The 23,430-nt window shown below is 40.9% G+C and overlaps 2 protein-coding genes across 2 annotated transcripts in view; both read right to left on the bottom strand.

The window, feature by feature from the left end:
• The window catches only part of LOC140183105 (uncharacterized), a 31,048-nt gene extending 30,699 nt beyond the window's left edge, over positions 1–349 (bottom strand). Inside the window, exon 1 of the mRNA XM_072231121.1 lies at positions 69–349. Coding sequence (XP_072087222.1) covers positions 69–349 — 281 coding nt within the window. The remainder of the gene's footprint in view (positions 1–68) is intronic.
• Positions 350–3,602: 3,253 nt separating this feature from the next.
• Positions 3,603–4,230, bottom strand: LOC140183106 (uncharacterized). The gene is made up of 2 exons (XM_072231122.1): positions 4,066–4,230; positions 3,603–3,905 (listed from the first exon to the last, which is right to left on the bottom strand). The coding sequence occupies exons 1-2, from the start codon at positions 4,228–4,230 to the stop codon at positions 3,603–3,605; spliced, it is 468 nt and encodes a 155-aa protein (XP_072087223.1).
• Positions 4,231–23,430: the final 19,200 nt, after the last annotated feature.

The following is a 23,430-nucleotide window of genomic DNA, read 5'->3' on the forward strand; positions in this document are numbered from 1 at the left end:
ATGTGGAGATCTCCAGTTCATCCATAGAAGGGGTCACACAACTCAAAAGCTTCTTTATGTAAGCATACCGGCGTTGGTTCCGCCGTTCATATCTATCTATCTTCCTATGGAGGTCCTCAAACCGTTGGTGGAAAGATCTTTGTGATGTAGAAGAAGTGGTAGGGATATCTGAGGGGATAGCTATATCAAGGTTTTTGGGTTCCACCGGAGGCTTGAGATATTTTTCGGTTGGGACGACGTCGCCCGCTACCGGAATCATCGCTTTCCGATCCTTAGTCTCACGGGAAACACCAGCAGTAGCAACTAACTCCGTCACCAAGGCGGGGGAAAGGTAGGCTACTCTTGGCATGAACACGACCCATGGCTTGGTGGATGAGGCGAGCAATGTTAATCGACCGCTCTGTGAGTATGCACCAAACTAGCAAGGCTAGATCTGCGGTGATCAACGTCTCGTGGGTGCTGGGAAACACATAATGAGACAAGATCTGGGTCCATGCTCGAGCCTCTACAGTAAGATAACGTGCAAGAATGCCCTTAGGTCGGGGCCGGAGTCTCCCTCGGGTCCAAAATGTTTCTGGTTTGGCAATAATCTGGCGGACAGCGTCCCAATCAAAAACGAAATTGAACTCATCACACTGGCGGAGGGCCTCTTGGTAACCATCTACCTCATCCGGTACGGGTAGGACTCAGAGTACTTCTTGAATAGCTTTCTCGGAAACTGGAACTTGCTTCCGGCGCATAAAAACAGTCTAAAGAGAAGGTGAGAAGTAATTGGTGTAGAACTCTACCACCCACGAGAGATTGAATTCTTGTGGTCTACTCATGAGAAAGCCCCATCCTCGTCGCTCAATGCGAGGTATGACAAACTGAACTATATGATCCGGAGGGTTAAGAAGGGGTTCAGTATAATAATTTTGTGCAATCATGATGGGGAACATGAGCTCGCAAAAGCGGTTAGGAAACCTAGTGGGATCTCTCACAAGGTTGTCCTTCTCTTGGTCATCAATATCAATGATGCTTCGCGCCTTATTGGGGAGAGGCTTAGCCTTGGGCGCATGGGACGCTTTAACGGTTGATCTTTGAGGCGCCCTTTTGGGAGGCGGCTTCTTCTGTGGCTTTTTCTTGTCCTTTTTGATGGCCATCTGAAAAAGAAGAGGAAAGAGAAGACATTAAACTCAAAGAGACAAAAGAATAGGTCTTGAAAACATGACAGCTGCCACATGCAAGCAAGACAACCATTGAAATACAGAGCAATGCACTAGCATGGGATGTAAGAGTGAAAAAGGCATGCAAGTAAGGCATGAGAAGAATAAACTCAAGCATCGCTAACAACCCCAAGTGACATATGCAAGAAAGATAAAAAGCACAAGAAAATCAATTACCTAATCTAACTCCAAGACAATAAGGCATGCAAAAGGAATAAAGTGGAGTTAGAGAGGGGTGGAATACTATTCTTGCAATATGATCTAAGAAAGCAAGTTATGGGTATGCACATATGAGTGGTAAAGATGAAGTGCAATGAGCTCAATGTACAATAAGGATGCAAGTGTATTGATAGAAGAGCACCGATTTGAAAGCATAGTGTCAAAATTGACTAAAAATGTGATAGGTGCAATTCAACAAACACTTGGTGTGCAACATCCAAACCATAAGCACATTGAATAAATGCAAAAGTGCAATACCCCAAAATGATATACCCAACATCAAAACAACATCACATAATCACAAGGATTCAAAAGATAACAAACCAACCCATCAAAGCAAGAGGTAACTCAAATTTCAACATCCATAGAAAATGGCAAAGAAAAAAGAAAAAAGAGAGCAGATAAACAAGAGCAAATTTAACAAAGTGCAACTAAGAGAAATAAGAGAAAGTATAGACATGCAATTAAGAAAGAAGGGCATAAAGTAAAGACAAAGAGAATGGAAAAGAATATGACCTTGAGAGGAATAGAGAAGATAAGGTGCAAGTGAGAAAAATGGAAAGAAAAAAGAAAGAGAAGAGGAAAAAGAAAGTGGGACCACCGGACGTGGTGGTCTCCGGTGGGTAAAGTCGCCGGTGGTGGTGGGTGAGAGAAGTGGTGAAGAGGGAAAGGGAAAGAAGAGAGGAGAAGAGGAAGAAGAAAGTGGAAGAGGGAGGTGAGAAGAAAAATTTGAAACAGGGCGCGCTGGTGCATTACCTGCGTCCGGGAAATGACGCGAGCGCGCACGCCACGCATACGCGTGGAGTTACAGAAAGGAAAAGGGGTTTGCAAGCGCCAACCCTGCGTACGCGTGGGTAGCAGAACAGGTAAGGGACGCGTACGCGTCACAGCGCGCGCACGCATGAAGGCAACTGCGCATTTCGCGCATTGCTTGCGCAATGCTCGCGCAAGTCTCGGGTGTCGTGTACTGGGAACGGAGGTAAGGCGACCGACGCGTACGCGTCATGTGCGCGCACGCGTGGGTGGACAAGAGGGCAAAATGACGCGTGAGCGTGCTACACACGCACGTGTGAGTAGGAGTTGCGCATTACGCGCAGTGTTTGCGCGATGCTCGCGCAACTCTCGGGTAAAGTGTACCAAGAGTGGCACGCAGAGTGACCGACGTGTACGCGTCAAATGCGCGTACGCGTAGACAAGGAAGTGGGATAGGCGATGCGTGGGCGTGCCTCATGCATACACGTGGGTAGGCACTTGCGTGTTTCGCGCATTGTTCGCGCAACTCTCGGGAAAATGTGCTCAAACTTGCGAAAATGCAACCGACGCGCACGCGTCTTGTATGCTTACGCGTGAAGCCCCCTCCCCCCCCCCCCCTTTTTTCAACATAGAGAAAGGTATTCTAACACATTCTTGGCAGGTATTCAAGCCAGATAGTCAAGAAAACACTCCCCAATTCATGCACTACTCAAAATAAAGCATTTTCTTTAACTTTATCAATTCATCCATACTAAGATTAATGAAATCTACATGAATATCATAACAATTCAACAAAATCAACAAAAGCTAGAAGCAAGAAAGTATACACAAAGAAGATCTTACCACGGTGGGGTGTCTCCCACCAAGCACTTTTCTTTAACATCCTTATGTTGGACGTTCATGAGCTTAAGCTCCCCCTCCTCTTGGTGCCTTTGTAAGCAGGAACACATCTAACTCCTTTGATGACTTGTAGCCATGGTACTTCTTCACTCTATGTCCATTCACTTTGAAAGTTGTATCGCTTTGAGGGTCAAACAATTCCACCACTCCATAGGGCTTTACCTCCTTCACCTTGAAGGGTCCTTCCCATCTTGAACGGAGCTTCCCAGGCATGAATCTGAGCCTCGAGTTATGGAGGAGAACTTCGTCACCTTCTTGAAAGTCCTTCTTTCGAATATGGTGATCATGAAATGCCTTAGTCTTTTCCTTGTAGATTCGAGCATTCTCATAAGCCTCCATCCTAAGACACTCAAGCTCCTCTAGTTGCAATTTTCTGGCTACACCCGCCTTGGTGAAATCCATGTTACACTGCTTAACCTCCCAATAAGCTTTATACTCAATCTCTACCGGAAGGTGGCATGCCTTACCATAGAAGATCCGAAAGGGACTCGTCCCCAACGGGGTCTTGTAGGCCATCCTATACGCCTATAGTGCATCCCCCAACCGAGAGCTCCAGTCCTTCCTTTGTGGATTCACCACTTTCTCCAAAATTTGCTTAATCTCCCGGTTAGACACCTCCGCTTCTCTGTTGGTTTGGGAGTGATAAGCAGTTGCAACTTTGTGCAATACCCCATAACGCTTGAGTAGTGCCTCTACTTTCCTGTTGCAAAAGTGGGTACCTTGGTCGCTCACAATTGCTCGTGGCGACCCATAGCGGCACACAATATTGTTTCTAATGAAAGAAATCACGGTATTAGCGTTATCAAGGCGGGTAGGTATCGCTTCCACCTACTTTGATACATAGTCAACCGCCAACAGAACATATAGGTACCCACTTGAGTTGGAAAATGGCCCTATAAAGTCTATGCCCCATACATCAAAGATTTCAAGAACAACATCGGTTGTTGAGGCATTTCATCCCTTTGGGACGCATTTCCCGACTTCTGACATTAGTTGCACGACACACAGAATCGGTTAGCATCCTTGAATAAGGTTGGCCACCGGAATCCACAATCCAAAACTTTTTTAGCCGTCCGTTGTGAGCCAAAGTGGCTGCCCCACTCGGATGAATGGCAAGCTTTAAGAATGGGTTCGATTTCAGATTCCAGGACATCTCTTCAAATTACATGGTCTACACCCCTCTTCCACAAGTGAGGGTCATCCCAAATATAATATTTGGAATCACTCCTCAACTTATCCCTTTGATGTTTAGAAAAGTTGGGAGGGAAGAGCTTAGCAACCAAGTAGTTCGCCATTGGTGCAAACCAAGGAAAGCTATCCGAAACAGCATGCAAACTATCCAAAAGGAATGAGTCATCAATCGGAAATGGGTCATATTTAAGATTTTCAAGGCGGCTTAAATGATTCGCAACCAAATTTTAAGACCCACTTCGATCCCTAATCTCAATGTCGAACTCTTGCAAGAGCAAGATCTAACGTATGAGCCTAGGTTTTGACTCACTCATTGTCAACAAATACATTAAAGCTGCATGATCCGTATAAACCACTATTTTGGACCCTATCAAATAAGATCTAAATTTATCTAATGCATGAACAATAGCTAGGAGTTCTTTCTCCCTTGTGGTATAGTTGGATTGTGCTGTGATGAGTCCATATTTGATGGTATATTTCGACTCAATTTGGATGGATTCTAGCACATGAACTCACACTTAAGCACCAAAATAGCATACTTTTGTGTTTGATCCCTAAATTGATCTTAAATGAGAAAACATGCAATTTTGTGCTTTAATAGAGTGATTTAATCCCACCTTTGTGCCATTCGATGCCGTGATATGGACAGCCAAAAGTGGAAAGAAGCATGTACAAAGGAAAAAACATGAAGAAAATAAGGAAAATCACACATAGCGAAGTGTGCGTGCGCACAGCCCTGCGCGCGCGTGCACAAGCGAGAATTTCCATCTGTGCGTGCGCATGCACCTGTGCGCCTGCACAGGTCCATTTTTAGCCGCGTGTGCGGACGCACAGGTCCCTGCACGTGATTTCATTAATGAGGCACGTTCTGCGCGAGTTTGGAGGCCCTTGGCTCAATTTTGGAAGGCTGCAATGCTATTTTGGAGTGCTATATAAAGGAGACTTCAACACTTATCAAAGGGGGGGAGGCATTAGAGCAATTTTTACATAGTTTTCATAGTAATTAGGAGTAGGAGTAGTGTAGAGTAGATTGCTCTCTTAGGGTTTTCAATTTCCATTGTAGCTTTTTATAGCAAGCCTTGATTTTGATTTTACTTCTTCAATTGTAAGTACTCTCAATTTCCTCTTTAATTAAATCACTTTTACTTTCGATTTCTCTTGGTTCAAGTTACTTTGTTCATATTGCAATTTTGTTTTTCTTGAAGTTTTGATTGATGAATTTTACATTTCATGCTTCCCTTATGTTTGATTTCTTGTTTATGTTTGGTTTTGTTGGTAGTTGGTTATAGTTTCACATTTTACTTTGCAATTTTCCATGTTTTTACTTTTATGCACACAAGGTGTTTGTGAAAATGCCAACTCTAGATTTTGAGTAGATTTTCCCACCTTGGCTTGTGGTTTGAGTCCCTAGGATACTAGAGTCATAATGTCCGACATTTAGTGATAATTCTTGGGTAGTTAGTTGACTCTTGTTTCCGTCGATGCTAGCCTTTTATCAACTAGTTGGTAAGTTGGTTAGGATTTATGGAATAAGGTCAATTATGCTTGCTTGATTTACTCCTCGATGGTTGGGGTTGACTAGGCAAGATTGACCCATGATACTTACCATAGTTGTGGTTATGGCCATGATAGGATTCCGTGGATCCTCATTCCCAAGTCAAGGTTCTTTTTTTGCATTTTCACTAGTTTTGATCTCATTTTCCTTGTTTCTTGCATTACTTTCCACTTTTGATTATTACTTAGTTCTTTTTCATCTTTCGTTCTTTAATTGCACAAAAACCCCTTTTGCTCTCTTCACAACCGGAAGAAGTAACATTTCATTTGCATTCCTAGGGAGAATGACCCAAGGTTGAATTACTCTTGATCTCGGTTATTTTGTATTGAATTTATTATTTGACCTTGAGAATTCATTGTTGGTCTAGATTGTACTTTCAACGATGGAATTCTATTTTTTGAAGATTTAGATCAACGATAAATCCTCGCTCGTCAAATTTGGCGCCGTTGCCGGGGAAATGCAAACGGTGTTATATATTTTGGTTGTTGTGAATATGTTAATAGTGTAAATAGCTCTTTTTGGTTGTTTGTTTGTTTTTTTAGTAGATTTTTGTTTATATTTTCTTAATGACTTCTTCACACCATGGCCACAATGCACCCCAACGGATATTTGACTTCTTCACACAACCTCCAATATTTGACTCGAGTGATGTTGAAGAATATTCAAAAGAGGTTGAGGAAGATTCTATTTGCCAAGAAGTGAAGGTAGTTGTGCAAGAACGAGTTGAGCGGGTGAAGACTTCTCTAACAAGATTTTTAGGCCCACATCAATACGCCGTTATAGAAACGGATGGCCAACTTCGAACCTTTCTTGGAGTAGTGGATGGTGAAGAGAAGAATGTTGATTGGCTAAGAAATGGGAAGTTCATCAATGGAGCCAACTCAACATTTGAAGTTCAATTTTGGTGCATGAGTCAATTTAATGGATTCCGGGGAGTGCACAATCATGTCAATGGTGATAAAGAAACTCAAGTATGGGATCCGAGCATTAATTTCAAAAAGCAATACTTGAGGATCCCAGTTGCTAGCTTGAAGTCTCTCATAAGTTTGATGAAACTCAATTGGGACCCCGGAGGTCGAATCAATAGCAAACTTGGTTGAAGATTCAAGGAGGAGTGGAAGCATAAGCCACCCTAACAAGGATCTCCTCACCAAGTCCAACTTAGGACTATAAACCAAAGTGTTAGGTGGGAGACACCCCACCATCGTAATATCCTTCTAATCTTGTCTCTTTTTCATGTATAATGGGTTAGTTTGCTTGGTTGGTTGTTTTATTTTGATGTTTGTTGAGTGGTTTTGGTAAAATAAGGTGTTTTTGGGAGTTTTATGATGTTTTGGGGCTTGAAAACATGTTGTGGATGTCACTTTTGGTGCCTTAGAGCCAAAAATTCTTGTTGCAGGAACAGAGGCCTGTGCGTGCGCACAACCCCCCTATTTCGCATTCCTGTGCGTTCGCACAACAGTGTGTGCGCACACGCCTTCAAAAGCCCTCTCTGTTTGCAGCACGCGCACGTCTTGTGCGCGTGCACACCACCTCCTTTTCCTCTTATATGCGTCCGCACTCCATGCGTGCAGCCGCACATTTCAAAAAAAAATCTCTTGTGTGAGGGCACACTCTCTGTGGGCCCGCACAGCTTGAGCAACACCCCCTGGTCGCAGCGCATGCACAAGCTGTGCGTATGCACCCAACCTTTCGTAGCGCACGCACAAGCTGTGCGTATGCACATCAAGTGTGCGCCCGCACAGGTCACGTTTCGCCTCATTCTGGCAGCGCTCGCACGACCTTGTGTGCGCGCATACCCCTTCTTTCTCCCCTGTGTGCGTCCACACGCGACCTTGTGTGTCCGCACAGGTCACTTTTCGAACGTTAATTCGAAATGACCAGGGACTCGCGCTTTAGTTACCACAATTCCCCCCAAACCTTTCTTCTTCTCTTAGTAACCATATCACCACCACACATACCCTCCCTCTCATCCCTTTCGTCCCTCCACCCCACAACCAACCACCGCCGACGACCACACTGCCGCCGCCGTCACTCTCCCTCCCTCCATCTCTCTCTTCTTTTCTCTTCTCTCTCGCCCTACATTTCTCTCCCTTTGTCCCTGTTTCATGCTTCTCTGCCACCACGCCAGCGCTACCCTAGGTCGCGCCTCTCTGTCTGGCGAGCATCACCCAGCAGCGGCGGTCACCTGTGCCGCTGCGCCTCTCTCCATCTACCACCCTTCCTTCCCTCTATATTACAGGTTTGACCCCTGTTCTTCCTCCCCTGTTCCATTTCTTTTATGCTTTACTTTACTTCCTATTTTTAATTCTGCCTTTAGTTTCTGTTCTAGTTACTAGGTGGTATTAGGATAGATGACTTCTGTTTTCTAGAATGAATACATGTGATGCTGGCCGAGTCTTTTTCATTTGTTTTTTGGACTGGTTGATGTTGCTGTTCTTACCTGAACGCTTACTGCTGCCATGTATATTGAGCTATGCTTGCTGCTGCTGAATTTTGCACATTCTATGCTTGTTGAAATGCTTGAATGGGATTCTTGACTAACTTTTTATGACTGATCACCATAGTATTTGGTTTCCTTGCCATTATGCATTCTTACTTCATGCTTGTGCAACATCTTCCGTTAAAAGTAGCTGCTGTCTGAGATGATTTGCTTACTGTATTCTGGGCCCCTGCTAAAAACATCAATCCGAGCTTCACTTTGCCTTTGTAATTATTGTGTTTGATGTCAAAATTTTATTGAGCATTTCATCCTTTGATAATTAACATGCCATTATGCACTTCTTTGCTGACTGTGTCCTGCAACCAATTTGGATTGGTCTTCGCATCTCTGATCATTCTATTTGGTGTCTTTAAGTGCATAGCATGCTGAATTGCTGCATCTTGTACTTATAGCTCAATTCTTTTTCCTTAAACACCGAACCAACCTTAACCTCATAAATTTTGAACTCGGTTTGGTACTGTTGCAGCAGTACATGCATTGCTTTCTCTGTGAATTGATCAAGCTTGTTCATGTTTTTAACATTACAGTCCGTACTTAGCCACTTATTCCTTTAAGTTTTCTTTTTTTCGAACAATGCATACTTGTTCTCTAACCAAGCATTTTTTGGATAGGAAGCTAGGTATATGTGGTCAATTCTTATCTTTTTCACATGAATAAGTACACGCTTTGACTGCGACCTTGACTATTGCTCTTTACGCCAAGTTTTGCACACTTTCCAATTGCTAATGCAAAAGTGCAATAATCAATGTCTCTCGGGTCAATTCACTTACATAATACACCTAGGTCATATACATGCTTTCTTGTTTGTTCATTCATTCATTTATTGCTTAGGTTGCTTGATCTTGGGAAAACGCATTCCCTTTGAACATTTTACTATTTTATAGATGTTTTTCCTAATTGAGTATTTATTTATCTGATGGCTCTTAATTGAATTGTTTGGTTATATCCTTCTTCTTTCTGTGATTTTATCTGTTTTTCCTGAGTTGTTTCTATTTTTGTCTTTTTCAGGATGGGCCACAAGGGAAAGGAGAAAGCCAACCCCTTGGCTCGCCCTCCTCCCGTGCCTCCCAGTGACCATCTAGATACTTTCGTCAATTCCGAGGCCCAAGAACAATATAAGAAGCTAGAAAAGTGCGCCTTTCATTATGAGAGGAAGCTAAACCTACCTGAAAAATATGCGGATACAATCCTCGACATAATTAATTTTTATCATTGGGGATTCGTAAAATCCGACACGGTGGAAGTGAATGAACACCAGGTTAAGAAATTTTATGCCAATCTCCTCAAGAGGGATGCCCAAACCGTTTTCTTAAGAGGTGTCACCTTGGACACCTCTAATACTGCTTTAGAGGCCCTCTTGGACATTCTGCATATTCCTCCGGGTAGGGACGCTTATACTCAAATAATGACAGACATTGCCACAGGCAAAATCTCTTTGGATGCGATCCTGAAAAAGATTGGCCAACCTGAGGCTACATGAATACAGCAAGGGCGAGCAGCCTGTCGCCGCGAGCATTGCATGCACAGACCTCAACTTGGAGGCAAGTATCTGGCAGCAGATCATTACCGATTACATCCTTCAGAGCACGCATGCCACTCATATCAGGATTCGTGTGGCAGTTCTCCTATGGGCTATTCTGAAGGGGAAGAGGATCTCTGTTCTTCCCCTTATTAGAGAGTTGATGATGAAGGTGAACCTGCAGCAGAAATTCAACATTCTCTTCCCATCCTTCATCACCAGATTAGCAGCCTTATCTGGTGTAGAGAGATGTCCGACATACCGGATGTCTGTCTACATCAGTAAGCAGCCGTATCTGCCATATGGAGACTATGACAGGCCACCTCAAAAGAAGAGGAAGACTATTGAGCCTCCATCAGCAGCAGCAAAGCCTTCAGCACCTCCTTCAGCACCCGCACCCATACCCCGAGCTCAGACACCATATGAGATGTGTTAGGAGATCCTTCAGGCCGTCCACCGCTATAAGCGCCGCAACGCTCGCCGCTTCCAGTAGATAGTAGCGAAGTTTGAGGGTAGAGACCCTGGGCCACCTCCTCCAGATACGTCAGAGCCAGAGGCCGAGGAGCCTTCATCCAAGGAGCCAGCAGCTGAAGCTGGCCAGGTGGTCCAGCCACCTGAGCAGATACCTGAGGAGCGCATGACTGAGGAGGCAGTAGTTGACAGAGCTGAGGAGCATAGAGCCGAGGAGCCGCAAGTTGAGGAGCCGGCAGCCGTAGCCGAGCCGAGAGCTGAGGCAGTTGACCAGGCAGTTGACCCGCCAGCAGCACAGACCACCACACAGCCATCCAGTGCCCTTATTGTCTATTACTGCCATCACCACCCACCACCGCTAGGTGGTGGAGCCTCACATGATTGACCTCTCTTGATTGATTCCTTTGGCACTGAGGACAGTGCATAACTTAAGTGTGGGGGAGTATCTTCTATTTTTTGGTGTAAGTATTCTCTCTTGAACACCCTCATTTAGTTTACTTTTAGTTTTACTATGCTTTTGTGGATATTGACAGCACTTTACTTTTTCATATTGCTTACTACTTTTTGGTATATATATTAGTTGCTTTTAGTCATCTTTAGTATTGCATCTCTAGTCTTGGTATATATATTGCACCTTTTATATTGCTTAGTATATATTATAGATATAGATTGTGATTGGATGATGTGAATAGTTTATGCCTAGTTTATCTTGATCTTAATTATTCATGTTACTTTTTGCTTGTTGAAAATTAGGAAAAGAACTAGAAAATTTCTTGAAAATTGCATCCATCACACCATATATACATATAGGAAATAATTTTGGTGAAAAACAACAAGGAATTTTCAAGAATTTTGTCAAGGGCATTCTATTGAATTGATTGAGAAAATTGTTTTCGAAATTGCTTGAATGATTTCTTTATGGAACATAGAAGAGTGAAGAATAAATACCTTGTGAGTTTTGGGCTTATATTGAGTGGTTACAATTTTTAACCAGTAATTTTATTCATTGTATGATATATCTCTTCTATGATTGTAATCTTTATTTTGCTTGATTCTTTATTTCCAATGTTTGATGTTGTGATTGCATTTAGCATGATTGAGGCCATTTTTTTAATAAAACTCACTCACCCATATAGCCTTACCCTTGCATCTACCGTTGTTAACCCCTTTGAGCTTGTTAAACCCCTTTGTTCTAATTGTAACCACATCAAAACCCTAAGCGTAAGACCATGATTTACCTTGAATTGCATCTTTGATTAGCTTAGGTTGAGATATGTGTGTCATTTAAGTGTGGGAGAAAATTTGGGAAGCATTGGTAGAGAAAATTTTGTTTTGGGTAATTATTGAAAAATTTGGAAAATAGGTGCACATTTATGTATCAATTTGCTTTAACCATATGTATTTATCCTAAAAAAAAATTAAATGAAATGAAAAAAATATATAGTAATAAGATGGGACAAAAGTTATCCAAAAAAAAAAAGAAAAAAAATTGGAATAAGAAATGCATATGTGTATTGAATAGAAAGTAAGTCATGAATGTGTGTGAAAAGAAGTAATAGGTGGCTAGAATGCATTTGTTTTTGTGGGTTGATTGATACAAGTTGAGTTGGGTACTTGAGCTAATCAAAGATTCATTTCTTTAGTCCACTTAGCCATATCTATCCTACCTTAACCCTAACCCTATTACAACCCTAATAAGTCCTCATGATAATTGCATTCATGCATCACCTGTTGTTGATTGTTAGATGGAAAGCAAAACCTTGAAAGCATGATTAGAAGGAGACATGAGTGATTAACCCTTAGACACCGAGTGATTAGAGTGCATACACACCTAGTGAGGGTTCGATCACTCAATTCTATATTTCCACATCTCTTATCATGCATTCTTGCAAGTTGCTTCTTTTTTATGAGTTGGATCAATTCAATAGATTTTGTTTGCATTGAACTAATTCTTTGCTTAGCCTTATATGTCCATAATCTTGCTTGGAATTTGATTGTTTGTTTTCACTAAATCAATAGAAAACTATAGATACATAGATATATATAAATAGTATATAGCTACTTGCATGCATACAGCTAGTTGAATTTAATAAGTTGATTACCCCTTTGATTGTTTCCCTTGTCGGTTTAGCATGAGGACATGCTATTATTTAAGTGTGGGGGAATTGATGAGTCCATATTTGATGGTATATTTCGACTCAATTTGGATGGATTCTAGCACATGAACTCACACTTTAGTACCAAAATAGCATACTTATGTGTTTGATCCCTAATTTGATCTTAAATGTAAAAACATGCAATTTTGTGCTTTAATAGAGCAATTTAATCCCACCTTTGTGCCATTCGATGCCGTGATATAGTTTGAGAGTGATTTCAGGCCTTGAAAGCAAGAATGGACAGCCAAAAGTGGAAAGAAGCATGTACAAAGGAGAAAACATGAAGAAAATAAGGAAAAGCACACATAGCGAAGTGTGCGTGCGCACAGCCCTGCGTGCGCGTGCACAAGCGAGAATTTCCATCTGTGTGTGCGCATGCACCTATTCGCCCGCACAGGTCCATTTTCAGCCGCGTGTGCGAACGCACACGTCTATGCGTCCGCACAGGTCCCTGCACGTGATTTCATTAATGAGGCACGTGCTGCGTGAGTTTGGAGGCCCTTGGCTCAATTTTGGAAGGCTGAAATGCTATTTTGGAGTGCTATATAAGGGAGACTTCAACACTTATCAAGGGGGGGCAGGCATTAGAGCAATTTTTACATAGTTTTCATAGTAATTAGGAGTAGGAGTAGTGTAGAGTAGATTGCTCTCTTAGTGTTTTCAATTTTCATTGTAGCATTTTATAGCAAGTCTTGATTTTGATTTTACTTCTTCAATTGTAAGTACTCTCAATTTCCTCTTTAATTAAATCACTTTTACTTTCAATTTCTCTTGGTTCAAGTTACTTTGTTCATATTGCAATTTTGTGTTCCTTGAAGTTTTGATTGATGAATTTTACATTTCATGCTTCCCTTATGTTTGATTTCTTGTTTATGTTTGGTTTTGTTGGTAGTTGGTTATAGTTTTACATTTTACTTTGCAATTTTCCATGTTTTTACTTTTATGCACACAAGGTGTTTGTTAAAATGCCAACTCTAGATTTTGAGTAGATTTTCCCACCTTGGCTTGTGGTCTGAGTCCCTAGGATACTAGAGTCATAATGTCCAACATTTAGTGATAATTCTTGGGTAGTTAGTTGACTCTTGTTTCCGTCAATGCTAGCCTTTTATCAACTAGTTGGTAAGTTGGTTAGGATTTATGGAATAAGGTCAATTATGCTTGCTTGATTTACTCCTCGATGGTTGGGGTTGACTAGGCAAGATTGACCCATGATACTTACCATAGTTGTGGTTATGGCCATGATAGGATTCCGTGGATCCTCATTCCCAAGTCAAGGTTCTTTTTTTGCATTTTCACTAGTTTTGATCTCATTTTCCTTGTTTCTTGCATTACTTTCCACTTTTGATTATTACTTAGTTCTTTTTCATCTTTCGTTCTTTAATTGCACAAAAACCCTTTTTGCTCTCTTCACAACCGGAAGAAGTAACATTTCATTTGCATTCCTAGGGAGAACGACCCGAGGTTGAATTACTCTTGATCTCGGTTATTTTGTATTGAATTTATTATTTGACCTTGAGAATTCATTGTTGGTCTAGACTATACTTTCAACGATGGAATTCTATTTTTTGAAGATTTAGATCAACGATAAGTCCTCACTCGTCAAATTTGGCACCGTTGCCGGGAAAATGCAAACGGTGTTATATATTTTGGTTGTTGTGAATATGTTAATAGTGTAAATAGCTCTTTTTGGTTGTTTGTTGGTTTTTTTAGTAGATTTTTGTTTATATTTTCTTAATGACTTCTTCACACCATGGCCACAATGCACCCCAATGGATATTTGACTTCTTCACATAACCTCCAATATTTGACTTGAGTGATGTTGAAGAATATTCAAAAGAGGTTGAGGAAGATTCTGTTTGCCAAGAAGTGAAGGTAGTTATGCAAGAGCGAGTTGAGCGGGTGAAGACTTCTCTAACAAGATTTCTAGGCCCACATCAATACGCCGTTATAGAAACGGATGGCCAACTTCGAACCTTTCTTGGAGTAGTGGATGGTGAAGAGAAGAATGTTGATTGGCTAAGAAATGGGAAGTTCATCAATGGAGCCAACTCAACATTTGAAGCTCAAGAAAATAAGAAACACAAAATATTTGAAATTGACTCAAGACTCAAACAAGAAATACAAAATATTTTTTATTTTTATGATTTTATTAATTTTTTTGGATTTTTGTATATTATTTTCGAAAAAAACATATAGGAAAAAGAAAATAAGGATTCCAAAATTTTTAATATGAATTCCAGGAATTGTGTACTCTTAGTCTAAAGCTCCAATCTGAGGGTTAGGCATGGCTTACTAGCCAGCCAAGCTTTAGAAGATATTGATACTTTCCATGTTTAGAGCAACTAAGTGTGTGAGGATCAACAAGCTCTTGTGATGATAAGTTGAAACCCCAGTCCAAAAGATTAGACATGGCTTATAGCCAGCCAGGATTTAACAAATCATCATGAAACACTAGAATTCATTCTTAAAAATTCTGAAGAAAAATATATTTTTGAAAACATTTATTTTAAATTTTTTTTCGAAAACAAAGGAGAAATTTTTGAAAAAATTTTTTGAAAATAATTTTTTTTTGAAAAATTTTTGAAAATAAAACAAAAAGAAAATTACCTAATCTGAGCAACAAGATGAACCGTCAGTTGTCCAAACTCGAACAATCCTCGGCAACGGCGCCAAAAACTTGGTGCACGAAATTGTGATCTCAGGTAACGGCGCCAAAAACTCTATACGCACGTCTTAATAAATCGTTTTTCATTCACAACTTTGATACAACTAACCAGCAAGTGCACTGGGTCGTCCAAGTAATAAACCTTACGTGAGTAAGGGTCGATCCCACGGAGATTGTTGGTATGAAGCAAGCTATGGTCACCTTGTAAATCTCAGTCAGGCGGATATAAAATAGTTATGGAGCTTTCGAAAATAACTAATAAATAAATAGAAAATAAAGATAGAAACACTTATGTATATCATTGGTGAGAATTTCAGATAAACGTATAGAGATAGTTTCGTCCCTCTGAACTTCTTCTTTCCTGCTGTCTTCATCCAATCAGTCCTACTCCTTTCTATGGCTGGCTTTATGTAAGGACATCACCATTGTCAATGGCTACTTTTCATCCTCTCTGGAAAATGGTCCGATGCGCTATCACTGCATGGCTAATCGTCTGGAGGCATCATCGTGGTCAATGGCTGCATCCTATCCTCTTGTGAAAATGGTCCAAATGCTCTGTCACAGCACGGCTAATCATCTGAGGTTCTCGATCATACTGGAATAGGATTCACCCTCCTTTTGCGTCTGTCACTACGCCCAGCACTCGCGAGTTTGAAGTTCGTCACAGTCATTCAATCCCAGAATCCTACTCGGAACACCACAGACAAGGTTTAGACTTTCCGGATTCTCATGAATGCCGCCATCAATCTAGCTTACACCACGAAGATTCTGATTAAGAGATCCAAGAGATAATCATTCAATCTAAGGTGGAACGTAAGTGGTTGTCAGGCACGCATTCGTGGGGGAATGATGATGATTGTCACGTTCATCACATTCATGTTGAAGTGTGAATGAATATCTTAGAAGCAGAATAAGTTGAGTTGAATAGAAAAACAGTAGTACTTTGCATTAATCTTTGAGGAACAGCAGAGCTCCACACCTTGATCTATGGAGTGTAGAAACTCTACCGTTGAAAATACATAAGTGAAAGGTCCAGGCATGGCCGAATGGCCAGCCCCCAAAACGAGATCACTATGATCCTCAGATGAACTAAAAATCATAAGATTTCTAATACAATAGTAAAAAGTCCTATTTATAATAAACTAGCTACTAGGGTTTACAGAAGTAAGTAATTGATGCATAAATCCACTTCTGGGGCTCACTTGGTGTGTGCTTGGGATGAGCTTTAGCTTTCCTCGTGCAGAGGTCATTCTTGGAGTTGAACACTAGTTTGTAACGTATTTTTGGCGTTCAACTCTGGCTTGTAACGTATTTCTGGCGTTTAACTCCAGACAGCAACGTAGAACTGGCGTTCAACACCCTTTTACGTCATCTAAACTCGGCCAAAGTATGGACTATTATATATTGCTGGAAAGCCCTGGATGTCTACTTTCCAATGCAATTAAAAGCGCGCCATTTTGAGTTCTGTAGTTCCAGAAAATCTACTTTGAGTGTAGGGAGGTCAGAATCCAACAGCATCAGCAGTCCTTCTTCAACCTCTGAATCTGATTTTTGCTCAAGTCCCTCAATTTCAGCCAGAAAATACCTGAAATCACAGAAAAACACACAAACTCATAGTAAAGTCCAGAAATGTGAATTTAACATAAAAACCAATGAAAACATCCCTAAAAGTAACTAGATCCTACTAAAAACATACTAAAAACAATGCCAAAAAGCGTATAAATTATCCGCTCATCACAACACCAAACTTAAATTGTTGCTTGTCCCCAAGCAACTGAAAATCAAATAGGATAAAAAGAAGAGAATATACTATAAATTCCAAACTATCAATGAAACATAGCTCCAATCAGATGAGCGGGACTTGTAGCTTTTTGCCTCTTTAATAGTTTTGGCATCTCACTTTATCCATTGAGGTTCAGAATGATTGGCATCTAAAGGAACTCAGAGTTCAGATAGTGTTATTGATTCTCCTAGTTCAGTATGTTGATTCTTGAACACAGCTACTTTATGAGTCTTGGCCGTGGCCCTAAGCACTTTGTTTTCCAGTATTACCACCGGATACATAAATGCCACAGACACATAATTGGGTAAACCTTTTCAGATTGTGACTCAGCTTTGCTAAAGTCCCCAATTAGAGGTGTCCAGGGTTCTTAAGCACACTCTTCTTTTGCTTTGGACCTTGACTTTAACCGCTCAGTCTCAAGTTTTCACTTGACACCTTCACGCCACAAGCACATGGTTAGGGACAGCTTGGTTTGGCCGCTTAGGCCAGGATTTTATTCCTTTAGGCCCTCCTATCCACTGATGTTCAAAGCCTTGGGATCCTTTTATTTACCTTTGCCTTTTGGTTTTAAGGGTTACTGGCTTTTTGCTCTTGCCTTTTGGTTTTAAGAGCTTTTGGCTTTTTCTGCTTGCTTTTTCTTTTTCTTTCTATTTTTTTTCGCTATTTTTTTATTTTTTTTCTGCGAGCTTTTGTATTCACTGCTTTTTCTTGCTTCAAGAATCATTTTTATGATTTTTTAGATTATCAAATAACATGTCTCCTTGTCATCATTCTTTCAAGAGCCAATATATTTAACATTCTTAAACAACAACTTCAAAAGACATATGCACTGTTCAAGCATTCATTCAGAAAACAAGAAGCATTGTCACCACATCAATATAATTAAACTAAGTTCAAGGATAAATTCAAAACTCATGTACTTCTTGTTCTTTTGTTTTTAAAACATTTTTCATTTAAGAGAGGTGATGGATTCATAGGACATTCATAACTTTAAGACATAGTTACTAAATACTAATGATCATGTAATAAGACACAAACGTAGATATGCACTTAAAACGAAAAATAGAAAAAGTAAGAACAAGGAATGAGTCCACCTTAGTGATGGTGGCGTTTCCTTCTTGAGGAACCAATGATGTCCTTGAGCTCTTCTATGTCTCTTCCTTGTCTTTGTTGCTCCTCCCTCATTACTTTTTGATCTTCTCTAATTTCATGGAGGATGTTGGAACTTAATTCTCCTAGGGAGGTATTGATTTGCTCTCAAAAATTCTGTGGAGAAAAGTGCATCGCTTGAGGTATTTCAGGGGTTTCTTGATGATGAGCTTCTTCATGTGCCTGTTGAGATCCATGAATGTGCTCTCTTGTTTGCTCCATCCTTTTCTTAGTGATGGGCTTGTGAAATGAATCTTTCCATCTCCCATGGCTCAGAGGTGGAAGCAATTATCTTCCCTTTTCTCTTTCTTGAGGTTTCTCTGGCCTTAGGTGCCATTAATGGTTATGGAAAAACAAAAAAGCTATGCTTTTACCACACCAAACTTAGAATGTTGCTCGCCCTCGAGCAAAAGAAGAAAGAATAGAAGAAGAAGAAGAAGATATGGAGGAGATGGAGGGATGTGTGTATTTGGCCATATGGGTGGGATTGGGTAGGAAAGAGATGTTGAATTTTGAAGGTGGGTGGGTGTATGGATGTGAGTGGTAAATGGAAAACAGAAGGGATGACCATGAATGGAGAGAGAGATGGTGAGGTAGGTGGGATCCTGTGAGGTCCACAGATCCTGAGGTGTCAAGGATTTACATCCCTGCACCAATTAGGCATGTAAAATGCCTTTGCATGCAATTCTGGCATTTAAACGCCAAATTGATGCTTGTTCTGGGCGTTCAACGCCCAAATGCAGCATATTTCTGGCGTTGAACGCCAGCCAGGTGCTTGTTTCTGGCGTTCAGCACCAACTTTCCTCACTGTGCATTTCTGGCATCTGAACGCCAGGATGCTGCTTGTTTCTGGCGTTCAACGCCAGAAACATGCTCTGTTCTGGCGTTGAACGCCAGACAGATGCTCCTTACTGGCGTTTAAACGCCAGTGAGATCTTCCTCCAGGGTGTGATTTTTCTTCTGCTATTTTTGATTTCGTTTTTCAATTTTTATATTTATTTTGTGACTCCACATGATCATGAACCTAATAAAACATGAAAAATAATGAAAATAAAAATTAGATAAATAAAAATTGGGTTGTCTCTCAACAAGCGCTTCTTTAATGTCAATAGCTTGACAGTGGGCTCTCCTGGAGCCTCACAGATGTTCAGAGCATTGTTGAGACTCCCCAACACCAAACTTAGAGTTTGGATATGAGAGTTCAACACCAAACTTAGAGTTTGGTTGTGGCCTCCCAACACCAAACTTAGAGTTTGATTGTGGGGGCTCTGGTTGACTCTGCTTTGAGAGAAGCTTACTGTGCCTCTTTTCCATGTTTACAGAAGGATGTCCTTGAGATTTAAACTCAAGGGAGTCCTCATTCAATTGAAGAACTAGTTCACCTCTGTTAACATCAATCACAGTTCTTGCTGTGGCTAGGAAGGGTCTTCCAAGGATGATGGATTCATCCTCATCCTTCCCAGTATCTAGGACTATGAAATCAGCAGGGATGTAAAGGCCTTCAACCTTTACTAACACGTCCTCTACTTGTCCATAAGCCTGTTTTCTTGAATTGTCTGCGATCTCTAATGAGATTTTAGTAGCTTGCACCCCAAAGATTCCCAGTTTCTCTATTACAGAGAGGGGCATGAGGTTTATCCCTGAACCAAGGTCACACAGAGCCTTTTCAAAGATCATGGTGCCTATGGTAAAAGGTATTAGGAACTTTCCAGGATCCTGTTTCTTCTGAGGCAATGTTAGTTGATCCAGATCACTCAGTTCATTGGTGAACAAGGGAGGTTCATCTTCCCAAGTCTCAATACCAAATAATTTGGCATTCAGCTTCATGATTGCACCAAGGTACTTGGTAACTTGCTCCTTAGTAACATCCTCATTCTCTTCAGAAGAGAAATACTCATCAGAGCTCATGAATGGCATAAGGAGGTTTAATGGAATCTCTATGGTCTCTAGTTGAGCCTCAGATTCCTTTGGTTCCTCAAAGGGAAACTCCTTATTGATCATTGGACGTCCCAGGAGGTCTTCCTCATTGGGATTCACGTCCTCTCCCTCCCTTACAGGTTCGGCCATGGTGATCAATTCAATGGCTTTACACTCTCCTTTTTTCTTCTGTATTGCTTGGGAGAGTACTAGGAGGGATTTCAGTGATCCTTTTACTCAGCTGGGCCACTTGTGCTTCCAAATTTCTAATGGAGGACCTTGTTTCATTCATGAAACTCACAGTGGCCTTAGATAGATCAGAGACTAAGTTTGCTAAATTAAAGGTATTTTGTTCAGAGTGCTCTGTCTGTTGTTGAGTGGATGATGGAAAAGGCTTGCTATTGCTAAACCTGTTTCTTCCACCATTATTAAAGCCTTGTTGAGGCTTTTGATCCTTCCATGAGAGATTTAGATGATTTCTCCATGAGGGGTTATAAGCGTTTCCATATGGTTCACCCATGTAATTTACCTCTGCTATTGCAGGGTTCTCAGGATCATAGGCCTCTTCTTCAGAAGGCGCCTCTTGAGTACTGTTGGATGCAGCTTGCATTCCATTCAGACTCTGAGAAATCATATTGACTTGCTGAGTCAATATTTTGTTCTGAGCCAATATGGCATTCAGAGTATCAATTTCAAAAACTCCCTTCTTCTGAGGCGTCCCATTACTCACAGGGTTCCTCTCAGAAGTGTACATGAACTGGTTATTAGCAACCATGTCAATGAGTTCTTGAGCTTCTGCAGGCGTTTTTCTTTAGGTGAATGGATCCACCTGCAGAAGTATCCAATGACATCTTAGCTAATTCAGACAGACCATCATAGAATATATCCAGGATGGTCCATTCTGAAAGCATGTCAGAAGGACACTTTTTGGTCAGTTGCTTGTATCTCTCCCAAGCTTCATTAAGCATGTACAAAGGAGAAAACATTAAGAAAACAAGGAAAAGCACTCACAGCGAAGTGTGCGTGCGCCTGCTGATGACAAGTCATCCTAGCCTATTTTAGCTAGTCTTTTTCTTTTGTTTTCATTAGAATTATGCACTTTCTTGAGCTACAAGCAAGCTAATTGAGTAGATTTTCATGTTTCCCTTGATTGAACCAACCATATATGAATTCATGCCATTTCATGAGGTTTTATGCTATATTTGTTGCATATTATGAAAGAATGAATATCTCATGATTTTGAGCATAGCTTTGACGAGTTTGGTTGATTAATGATAGGAGAAGAAAGCTTGGAGAAAGGTTGAAGCAAGAAGGAATGGCTAGGAGTGAAGAGAGGACAATGGAATAAGTGAAATTGAACCAGGAAGCAAGAAGCTGGACCTAAAGTTAGCATCAAACTTTTGCACAAACTTTTGGTTGAAAAGTTAGCTCCAACGTTAGCCCCCTAACTTGGAGGCTAACGTTGGAACTTGAAAATTCTCCCCTGGGCTCCAAAAGTTTGCGCCAACGTTAGCCCCCTAACTTGGAGGTTAACGTTGGCACATGAATTCCTCCCTGGCCATCCAACGTTTGCGCCAACGTTAGCCCCCTAACATGGAGGCTAACGTTGGCACATGAATTCCTCCCTGGCCATCCAACGTTTGCACCAACGTTAGCCCCCTAACTTGGAGGCTAACGTTGGCACATGAAAATTCAATGGGGAAGGAGCAAAAGTTTACGCCAACGTTAGCCCCCTAACTTGGTGGCTAACGTTGGCGCCACTAGCACACAAGGCAAGGCCAACGTTCATACCAGCAAATTGTGCTGGCTGCTATGAAAAGTTGGAGCCAAAGTTAGACCCCTAACTTTGGCTCAAACTTTTGGTCCAACTTTTGCTAACCTCAAAACCGGTTCAATTGGTTCACTTTGGTTCTTCTTCAAACTTCAAGAGCAATCAACCAAGGCCTCTTTCAACCCAATTCCACCAAGAGCAAAGGCCCAACTCAAGGCTTGAAGATCATTTGAAGAAAGTGTATAAATAGGATAGAATTCAATTTCTTCAGGGAGCTTTCCTTTTGGAATTTTCATAATAGTTTTCGGAGAGCTTTTGTTATTGAGTGAACTTTAATTTCTTTGTTTCCATTGCTTTCAATTTCATTTTACATTTGTCTTGGATCTTGGATTGGAGAATTGAAGAAATTCTGTTTCAATCTCAATCTTGGATCTCTCTGTTTCTTTACTGTTAATTGAATTTCATTTCCGGTTAACTGCTCTTCATCTATTCTCTTTGCAATTTACAATTCCCTTGCAATTGTTCTTGTTGGATCTAGGAAGGCATTGAGATCTAGACTTGGTTTTCTAGTCTCTGGGTCCTGAGATCCAAATCCCCAATTTACATTCTGTTTCTTTCCTTTCTATGTTCATTTACTTTTCTGCTTCATATCCGGTTCAATCTCAATTCCCTTTCCCTCTTCTGTTTAATGCAATTCAACTTTCCCTTGTTTAAATTCTGCAAATCCATTCCCCAATTCCCTTTACAATTCCAGCTGTTTACATTTCTTGCACTTTAAGATTCCGTAATTTACATTTCTTGCACTTTAAGTTTCTGCTATTTAATTTCTTGTCCTTTACGTTTCAGCAATTTATTTCTTGTTCTCTTTACTTCAATGCAATTTAATTCTGCAAGTCACAAAACCATCAACCAAATCTTGATTCGCTTGACTAAATCAACCACTAAGCTAAAATTGCTCAATCCTTCAATCCCTGTGGGATCGACCTGACTCCCGTGAGTTTTTATTACTTGATACGACCCGGTACACTTGCCGGTTAGATTTGTGTGTTTTGGGAGAGATTTATTTTTCCTCCAAAATACTCATCAAGTTTTTGGCGCCGTTGCCGGGGATTGATTAGATTGACAATGATTAAGTGAGGTGGTAATCTAGATCAAGCACTTTTTCTTTAATTTTGACTAACCCACTAACTGTTTGATGTTTTGCCTGAGCTAATAGAAACCTCATTCTAGCAATAGAGTGAAATTTCCTTGGCTCATCCTGCTGAATATGGTTTTCATAGTTTGAAAAACAAACGAGAGGAGTGGTTTTCGTTCATTACCCTCTCAAGTTTGCCAACTGTTTGATACTTTGTGTCAACTGATCCTTCAATCATATCCTGGCCTGAATATGCTCTATCTTCACTTGAATTGGTTGTGACTGTGCAGATCATGGAAGGGAACTCAACAAATTCTAGCAATCATGAGAGTAATACCCCCACCATGGATGATAATGTAACCCATAGTTCGAAGCAACTATCCATAGCCATGAATGATGTTGCCCAATGGTTTGAAGCTTTTCCACAAGGAAGCATTATCGGATGGGAAGAACTGATGAATGGACTCCTAGTCAAATTTAACCCATCACAAAGAGTTGTTAAGCAAGAGGCAGAAGTGCATCCAGTAGAGAAAGAAAT

The sequence above is a fragment of the Arachis hypogaea genome, chromosome 20 (genome assembly GCF_003086295.3).
Source record: "Arachis hypogaea cultivar Tifrunner chromosome 20, arahy.Tifrunner.gnm2.J5K5, whole genome shotgun sequence".
Classification (NCBI taxonomy): domain Eukaryota; kingdom Viridiplantae; phylum Streptophyta; class Magnoliopsida; order Fabales; family Fabaceae; genus Arachis; species Arachis hypogaea.